General features: G+C 38.5%; 1 protein-coding gene across 5 annotated transcripts in view; it reads right to left on the minus strand.

The window, feature by feature from the left end:
* Nucleotides 1-1286: 1286 nt before the first annotated feature.
* Nucleotides 1287-10276, minus strand: part of LOC103736553 (zinc finger protein 709) — a 34960-nt gene continuing 25970 nt past the window's right edge. For 4 of the 5 annotated variants that reach the window (XM_029564964.1, XM_008836071.3, XM_008836063.3 and 1 more), the window contains one exon: nt 1287-9944. In XM_029564964.1, coding sequence (XP_029420824.1) covers nt 8789-9944 — 1156 coding nt within the window. In that variant the 3' untranslated portion in view covers nt 1287-8788. The remainder of the gene's footprint in view (nt 9945-10276) is intronic. The other variant, XM_017798916.2, reaches the window with a different exon arrangement.

Raw genomic sequence — 10276 nt, forward strand, 5'->3', positions numbered from 1 at the left:
ATTCATGCTTCCAAGTGAAGCCAGACATGGTTGAGCAGGGCCTTTGACTTATGTTTACATAGATGGAACCAGTAAAAGAAGGAGCCAGGAGCTCCTTCCAAGCCCATGTGACCCCTGAGGAACAGATCCTCAAATGACCTTAAGTGTAAAAATAAATTGATTTATTTGGGCCAACTGTATGGTGTTAAACACCCACAAGGAAAGTATTACAAAAGAGTAAAGTCATCAGTATATTTCTTGAAGACTTCAAGGGATTACACTTCCCAGACATTAGGCTTAAGTCTATATAAGAAGTTATTTAGACAATTATTTCTCATTGATGATTTTGTTCCTAACAAGAAAGTGCTGCTCAGCTGTAAGACTTCAGATCTTGGTCTCTAATACTGTAGTGCCCACTTGTAGCTAAGGGAGACGACCACCTATTGATCTAAAATGATGGATAAATTTGTTTTCTCCCCCCATCTATAAGCCTTTGAGAGGGAACTGACACTGATTCTAACCACTCTACCAACTATCAAAATACTTGAAAGCAAATCCTGAATCCATCAGTCTAGAGTCCAGCCTTGGAAGACCTAAGGAAAATGAGGAGGAAGCCAATAGAGGAATGCTTTTGGAAGCCCTTGTCAAGAAATTCCAATGGGCTCTCATATGAACATTTGAAAATTGCCCTGTTCTTTTTTCCAGTTTCCTGTCAAGAATTTGTATTGCTATTTATTCTTGCCTTTATTTCTCCTTCACATCTCCTATTCTGGATTCAAGGACTTTCTTTTCCCCTTAGAGATAAGTTATGCAATTTGGGAGTCTTTTAGATAGACCCACTGAAGGGGTACTCCATTTGCCTTGCCCTGGGTCCCTGTTCAGCATGGAAGAAACCAGAGCAGTCTGTGTCCCTATTCCCTATTGGCAATGTGGGTAACCTCTTCAGATGATGGTGTGATAAGAATAGGAGGTAGGAATGGCTAGGCAAGTAGGGTAAAAGAACCCAAAGAAAAGTAGCCAGTTTCTAGGCTAAAAGTCAAAATGTCATTGGGCTCTTAGCAACATACTCTGTTCCAAAGGCCAAAAATGTCAAAAGTATTTGGGAGATTGTATCTAATCCTTAGGGATTTCAGGGTTACCTCTTCAGAGAGGGAATGTTTGAGTAACCAAAGGCCCCATAAAAATAAATAAATATATCAAAGAAGAAAGTACATGAAGTTATCAGAAAAAAGTGATGGAGAGATATGGGAGGAGTTAGTGGGGAGGGAGTGGGCATGGATTTCATCAAAACACCTTATATGTATGTATGAAATTCTCAGTAAATAATTTATTTAAAAAAAAACAAAGGTCAGATGTTGGAGAGAATGGAACATTTAGACACTGTTGGTGTGAATGCAAATGAGTGAACCCACTATGTAAATCAGTACAAATATGCCTAAAACTATACAATTAAGATAATCATATAAAGTCAGGGATGGTATTGCTCTGTAATCACAGCACTCACAAAAGTTTCTTAGCACACCATAGAGATAATTGCTGTAGTATTCACAATAGTGAAGATGTGGAACCAGCCCACAGTCTTTCCCCACACTCCTTGGTGAATTTCTTTTCCATATTGCTGACTACCATCCACAATGATGATTCATTTTTATTCATGCTTTCTCCTCTACGTTGCTGCTCTTCTACTTCAGGACCCCTATGGTCCAAAGTAATGAGAAATCATAGGTTCCAGAGTATCATATCCATATCTGACCTCATATAACACATACAGTAAAAAATTAAGCACATCAGCGGTGGTGGCATGAACAATGCTTTCAGGGACGTGCTGTAGGGAGGGCAGCAGATTGCAGCAAAAATTGGGGGTGATGCTGGTACATCACTGAATTCAAATGACTATGGTTATGGAGGACAAAAGAGATATTTAGAAGATGGAGATCAGCCCGATGCTAAGAAAGTTGCTCCTCAAAATGACTCTCTTGTAACACAGCTACCACTGATGCATCAGCAGCTAAGTAGGTCTATGATCACAGAAGAGTACAAAGTTCCAGATGGAATGGTTGGATTTATAATTGGCAGAGGAGGTGAACAGATCTGATGCATACAGCAGGAATCTGGGTTCAAAATACAGATAGATCCTGATAATGGTGGCCTTCCAGAAAGGTCTTGTATGTTATCTGGAACACCAGAATCTTTCCAATATGGTGAGAATTGGGCATGTTGACACAAGTCAGTAATCCCAGCATTTGGATAGAAAAGGAAAAAGGAGCAGGAATTCAAGGTCATCTTCAAATACTAAATTCAAAGCTAACCTGGGCTGTGAGCAATCTGACCTCCCTCCCACAAAGAGCAGCAAAAAGGTTATTGGACCAGATTGTTGAAAAGGGAAGACCAGCTCCAGGACCACCTGGCCCAGCCTGGCCCTCCAGCCCCTTATGCTCCCCAGGGGTGGAGAAACGCATATCCACATTGGCAACAACAGGCTCTTCCAGATCCAGCTAAAGCAGGGACAGATCCAAATTCAGCAGCTTGGGCTGCTTATTATGCTCACTATTACCAACCGCAAACACAGCCCCACCTGCAGCTCCTAAGGGGGCACCAACTACAACTCAAACCAGTGCACAAGGTAACTGTGGAGATCATCAGAATCTAGGTCCAGCTGAACAGGTTGATTATATAAAGGCTTGGGAAGAGTACTACAAGAAAATGGGTCAAGCAGTTCCTGCTCCTACTGGGGCCCCAGTAGGTGGTCAGCCAGATTATAGTGCAGTCTGGCCTCAATACTTTAGACAGCAAGTAGCTGTCTATGCCCAGACAAGTCCCCAGGGAGTGCCACAGCATCCTCCATCACCTCAGGGCCAATAATAATAAGTGGAAAATACTTGCTTCATTGTGTGTGTGTGTGTGGGGGGGACCTTTGTTAAATGTATGGATGCAGATGACTTGATGAAGATCTTAATTTTGTTTTGGTTTAAAGTAGTGTTTTTTTCTTCCTGTTTTTGTTTTGAAAATGTACAAAATATCTATCTCTACTGATAGGAAGTTAATACTTCTGTGTAGAAAATTGTTTTTTTTTAGCGTTTAGTGTAGATGTACACATTCCAGCAAATGCGTTTGCAACTATTATGTGGTCAATGCTTTGTAACAGAAATGTATTTTTTCAATGTATACTTTCACTTTAAAAATGCCTGTTTTGTGCTTTACAATAAATGGTATGAAACCTCAAAAAAATTAAGCATATCAAAAGTAACACATTATGCATTTATTCATGATGGTCAGATAGGACCAGTGTGCATTGATCAGCACTGTCTATATCTAGAAACAAATACCTGCTGGCTGGCACAGGCTTGAGATACTGGATATGGAAATAAGAGTGATCAATGGAGATTGTAATGTACGTTATATTAGTGGATTGTCACGTGCTGCTTAAGCTTGTTGAAAGCAGACTCTAGAATAGAAGAGTGCTTTCTTGTCCCAGACATTAACACATCTGTTTTTAGTGTTTCCACAAACTCCTTCTCCTGCGGCAGGTTGATCCTGACCTAACTACCCTCCCTACCTTTGTGAAAGGGAGAAAGAAAAACAACACATAGTTAAGGGTATTGAAAAATTATATCCTTGAGCACATCTAGAAGGTAAATTATTCCTATAGATGTTCTTTTTAGAATTTCTTTTTAAAAAATTTTATATACCTGCGTGTGTTGTGTCTACATGCATATAAGTGCACCTTGTGCATGCAATGCCAGTGGAGACCAGAGAGAGCATAGGAGTCTCTGGAACTGGAGCTACGTATGGTTGTTAGTCATCATGTGGGGGCTAGGAAGTGAATCCAGGTCTTTGCCAAGAGCATTCAGTGTTCTTAACTACTGAGCCATTTCTACAGCTCCCCAGGGATCTTAAAACTTAAGACTCGGGTACTGTTTAGCCCATAGTACTAAAATAGGAGCACAACATTTTTCATTGGATGTTGTAAGCATCAACTTAATGCTGTTACTTTATCTAATAAATTAGAATTTATTTATTATTTGTGTGACACTGAAGGGACATACACATACCACTGCACAAATGGGATGTCAAGGACAACCTGAAGGAGTTGGTTCTCTCTTTCTATCATGTAGGTCCTGAAGACTGAATCCAGGTTGTCAGGCTTGGCATCAAGCTTTGTTATCTACTTAGCCATCTTGCCAGTCAATAATCATTTTTTAAATCAAATTTTAATTTATTCCTTGACAATTTCATTCATGAATACAATGGATGTAGATCATGTTAGCCTCCACTTCCCCCTACCAACTCCTTTAATACACCCCATACCCCTCCCAGCTTCATGTCTCATTTTTAAAAATAACCCATGAATCCAATTAGTACTGCCTATGTGTACATGGGTGTAGGGCCATTCAGTGGAACATGGGCAGCCTACAAAGGACTACAGCCCTAAAGAAAACTTGCTCTCCATCCCCCAGCAGGCATCTACTGTCAATAGCTCATTAGCTTTGGGTAGAGCCTCATGATCCTCTCCCCAGCCCATCCTGGAATGCTGATTGTACAGGTTTTCTACAGGCAAACATAGCTACTGTGAATTCTTTAGAGCGATAGCTCTGTCATTTCCAGAAGACACTGTTTCTCAGGATTCCTCCTGGACCTCTGGCTCTTACAAACTTTCTGACCCCTTTTTTGTTCTATTAATTATGTTATTTCAGTCTTTCCTGGATGAGTGCTCCATTTAATAATGTTTTGCTATTTATCTGCAGATTCTATCTGTATGCTACTTGCTATTGATTCTTGTACATTTGCTTGCTATAGTCTTACTAAACTTAAGCACCTGAAATCAAAGGTACAGCTATCATTTTCCAGAAATTCTCTGCATCATATAGACAAAGAACATCCTCACCCATCCATTTTCTGAATCTCCATGGGGAAGAGACACACAACCTATATCCATTTTCATTTACCTTCATTTACTTTCCTTAAAAGCATTATTTCCATCTGCTAAATAGATAATCTTGAGGTTTTAAAGTTTTAAATTTTTATTTTTGTGTATACATGTGGGTGAGTGAATGCAATGCTTGAAGAGGTCAGAATGAGTTCAATCCCCTGGAGCTGGATCTTCAAGCAGTTGTAAGCCACATAGTGTGGGTGCTGGGAATTGAACCTTGTTCCTCTGAAAGAGTAGCAAGTGCTTTTAAGCCAGTGAGCTATGTGTCCAGACCCTTGATGACATTTTCTGATCAGTATTTTTGTTTCATGACTACAGAAAATGAAAAAGTCAAAACTAGAGTCATCATGAGTCAGTGATCATCCTTCTCTGTTAAAAGGTGCATAAATAAATAAAATATATAAATCCATTTTCCCTTAGTTATTATAACATTTCCTCTTAAGCACATACAAGGATAGTATATTTAGGTAGATTTTTGGGGTAGAACCTTAGGAAGAAACGGAGATGAGCCTCACTTGCTGTCAATGTCTGGTTACTTCTTAAATAAGCACTTTAGTCATTTTCAAATATTCTTAATGTGTCATCATGTTAAGCATAAATAATCCAAGTACCTGATTCTATGAATATAGTGCCAAGAAAAATAATGCAAACACCGCTGTGTATTATGAGAAAACTGAGATTGTAAAAACTATACATAAACATAAACTCACAAAGGCACAAATACACATGCTTTAAAAAAAAGTCATCAGTTTTCAAAAGGTGATCTCAAACTGGGGTATCAACATGCAGTGTACTTTTTGATGATTCTGACCAGTAAAACTCAGGTGCAGCACAGTAGTCCACATTAATGAGCATAAAAACGGATACCATATCATACATAATAATAATAAATCTTGAAAAGAGAAAGCATACAAATTCAGTAAAACACACTTTTGATTATGTCTGTATTTCTAGAAAAGATCAGATTAAGAGGGATCTGACCTAATGAATAACTCTAATATTAGTTTGTCAGACAAGTTATTGTGGGTCCAGACTGTGGATTTTAAATCATTATATAATAAATACACTCAAACACATATTTAATAATCAAAATAGGAACGATTATCATCAACATCTTCTTGCCAACAAAAGTGAGTGTATTCCAGCATAAAAATCCATGTTCCAGGAGTCAATGAACTCTTGGAAAGCATTTTCTGCATCCTGCAGGTTGTGAAAGAGTTTTTCTTGTAAACATAATTTCCAACATGTGTGAAGAAGTGGTAATTGGTAAGAGTTCAGGTAAACATGGCGGATGAGGCAAAATTTTATAGTCCAATTTGTTCAAATTTTGAAACACTGGTTGTGGAATGTATGGTTAAGAGGAAACTGGGCCTTTTTCTGTTGACTAATGCTGGCTACAGGTGTCACAATTTGGGAGCATATCATCAATTTGCTGAGCATACTTAGATGTAATGGTTTCACCTGGATTCACAAAGCTGCAGTGGATCATACTAGCAGCAGACCACTGAGACAGCACCTATGACCTCCTTTCAGTATAAGTGCTTTGGAGCTTCTTCTGAGCCCAATCACTGAGCGATCAGTGACAGTTATCACACAAAATTCATTTTCATTACATGTCACAATCTGATCAAGAAATGGTTTGCTGTTGTTATGGAGAATAAGAGGATGACAGTCCAAAACAAAAACTTAAAAATTTTTCAGTCAGCTCATGAGGCACCCACTTACTGAGCTGTTTTGCCTTTCTAAGTTGCTTTAGATGCATTAAGTAGTTGATGTTGAGGTTCCTGGAAACTTCTCATGTGGTTCCAAATGGATTATCTTCAATAGTTTCTCAAATGGTCACTGTCAACTTCTGAAATCCAGCCTCTATGCTCCTCATTTCAAGGCTCTCATTTTCTTTACAAAGTTCTTGAACCACCACTGCATATTTATTAGCAGTTTCTAGGCCAAAGGCCAACTGACAGTATGAATTGTGTCTGTTGGATTATGACACATTTTGAACTCCAGTAAGAAAATCACTCTGTCCTGGTTACTTTTCTATTGCTATGATAAACATCATAGCCAAAAGCATCATGTAGAGGAAAGAGTTTATTTAGCTTACACTTTCAGGTGACAATTCAGGATTGAGGGAAGCCAGGATAGGGACTGAAATCAGGAGCTTGAAGCAGAAAACTTAGAGAAATGTTGCTTACTGGCCACTCCCAGGGTCTTACTCAGCTACGTTTCTTATACACCCCAGGCCTACCTGCCAATGGATGGTATCACTCACAGTGGGCTGGGCCCTCTTACCTCAGTTAGCATCGAGACAGTCTCTCACAGACATGCCCACAGGCCTACCTGATGGAGGATATTCTTCAACTGAGATCTCCTCTTCTCAGGTGTGTCAAGTTGACAATCAAAATTAGCCACCTCAGACTCAAATTTGCTTTTTGTCTAACATCATTTCTACAGTAAAAGCAACAAGTAATAAGTTATTAGCAAAAAAAGTAATAAAGAAAAAAATGCACACTAAAATAATGTATAAACATAACCACATCTACTAAGAATGCACTCTGGGAGCTGGAAAGATGGCTCAGAGGCTAAGAGCACTGACTGCTCTTGCAGAGAACCCGGGTTCGATTCCCAGCACCCACATGGTGGCTACAAATCGTCCTTAACTCCAGTTCCAGGGGAATCTGAAGCCCTCTTCTGATCTCTGCGGCATTGCACGGCATGGGTGCACTCACATACATGCACGCAATACACTCATACACATAAAATAACAAAAAAATATATATGTAAAGAATGCACTCTGATATCAAACAGCAAATTTCAACAATGCCACAATTATTTTGCACCAACCTAATAAGGTGATACTGTTGGGAGATGGTGAAATGTAGGAGGTGGGGCTTGGTTGAAGGACATATATCACTAGAGCATATATCCACAGGAATAATCATGAACTTCTTTCTTACTGTAGAGCAGACTAAACTCTTTTGTGTTCACCATGATGTGAATTGCTCTACTCCATTGTGCCCTACCTGCCTATCATCATGGATTAAGACCTCTGAAACTGAGCCCAAATTACTTCTTTCGTTTAAGCTATTTCTTTAGGGGTTTGGGTCACCACAATGTGAAAGGTATCTTAATGAAATATGTACTATAAATACAAAAGATACAATCTTATTTGCTACATGAACCTAGTAGAGAAATCTCATCAATAAACAAAAACTCATTTTCAACAGCCTATTAACACAATTATTTTTAAAGTGCCTAAAAATTAAGGCTTCTAGCATATTTGAAAACATTTCGACTTATATATGGATACAACATGCTCCAATTTGAATGTAGAGAAAATGTATTTAAAAGATATTACTTATATCTCATTGCTTAAACAAACGTTAGAAAATTATGCCATGCCACCATTTATTTACAAGAGTTAAAAGTAAAAAACAGTCCAGAGATCTATTTTAATAACAAACAACTAAGAAGTATAATATATTTATAATTTTTAGAACATTTCCTTCAGGTTATGTAATTTCTGGAATAGTCTACTTTTGCATTGAGCTTTTCAAAATGGATAATGACTGTATTATACCACCTGAGGAATTTTCACAGATTTTTGAAACTATTTGTTACAATCAACAACTTTGTTATGTTTCTGTATATTTACATGTTTTTATAATGAGTGTATTCTTAGATATGGTCCAACTGAAGACTTGTGCACATCTCTTCATTAGAAGGATTCTTTTCCTAATTTATTCTTTTATGATTGTTAATTTAACCAAGACAACTAGAGGCATACTCACAAACTTTATATTGATACTAGTTCTATTCCCTTGACAGTCATGTTTTTAAGAGAAATGTCATGTAACAAGGAAGCCTTTCCACATTCGATGCTTAACAATTCTCTCTAGTGTGATTCTTTTCGTGTATCTTAAGGGAACCACAACGAGTGAAGGCTTTCCCACACTTCTTACATATGTAGGGTTTCTCACCAGTGTGAATTTGTTCATGTCTTTGGCAATCACCCAAAGCAGGAAAGGCTTTCCCACACAGCTTACATGCATAGGGCTTCTCTCCACTGTGAATCCTTTCATGGCGTCGAAGGGAACTGTAACCACTAAAGGCTTTCCCACACTGCTTACAGTCATAGGGTTTTTCTCTTGTGTGAATCCTTTCATGGCGTTGAAGGGAACTCTGTATAGTGAAGGCTTTGCCACATTCCTTACATTTATAGGGCTTCTCTCCAGTGTGAATTCGCTCATGTATTCGAAAGGTACCAGAAGAGATGAAACCTTTTCCACATTGCTCACAGACATAAGGTTTCTCACCACTGTGAATTCTTTCGTGATTTCGAAGGGAAGTACGAGTAGTGACAGCTTTATTACACAGGTTACATACATACAATTTCTCTCCAGTATGAGTTCGTTCATGTACCCGACAGGTACTAGAAGAAATGAAACATTTCCCACAGTACTTACACACGTAGGGCTTTTCTCCACTGTGAATCCTTTCATGGCGTGGAAGGGAGCTTTGACCAGTGAAAGCTTTCCCACAATACTTACACACAAATGGTTTCTCTCCACTGTGAATCCTATCGTGGCGTCGAAGGGAACCACGACTAGGGAAGGCTTTCCCACAATGGTTACAGATATAGGGCTTCTCACCAGTGTGAGTTCGTTCATGTCTTCGAACCTTACTTGAAGAAGAAAAGGCTTTTCCACATTGCTGACATTTGTAGGGTTTCTCTATAGTGTAAGTAGCTTCATGCTTTAGAAAGTATTCGGGATAAATGAAGCCTTTCCCACATTCCCTAAATTTATAGAGACTGTCTTCATATATCTCATATTCATATGGTTTGGGTACTGTTTCCACAGGGATAGGCACATTTAGGGGTGGAAGACCAATAAGAATGTCATCAGACAAACGATTTCCACAAAGTTTTACTCCATGAGGAGTTTTCTTATTCACAACAGAATCTGGAAACTGTCTGAAGATTTCTTCACATTGAATATCTTCATCAGGATCATACAATATCTCCACTACTCCACTTCTGTAAAAAGTGAAAGCACATTACTAAAGCTTTGTTTATAAGTTATTTCCCAGGAGAATTGTTCACAATATGTGCTGTCAGAATTTTTGAACAAAAATGGGCTGAATGTTCTACAGGATGTCTAGAGGACAGCTAATATCAAGATATTGGTATTTATATAGAGGTTCTTAATATTTTATCAAGTAAGCTATTCTGCAAATATTGAATACCCAGGTCACTGTTGTATTTGTTTATTTTTCAAAATTCATTTTTGAGGTGGAGTCATCTGGCCTCAGGGCACTGCACACATGTAGTACATTTACATGCATGCAGGTACACATAAAATAGAAATA

This window comes from Nannospalax galili, unplaced genomic scaffold (genome assembly GCF_000622305.1).
Source record: "Nannospalax galili isolate Female #2095 unplaced genomic scaffold, S.galili_v1.0 scaffold391, whole genome shotgun sequence".
NCBI classification, from domain to species: Eukaryota; Metazoa; Chordata; class Mammalia; order Rodentia; family Spalacidae; genus Nannospalax; species Nannospalax galili.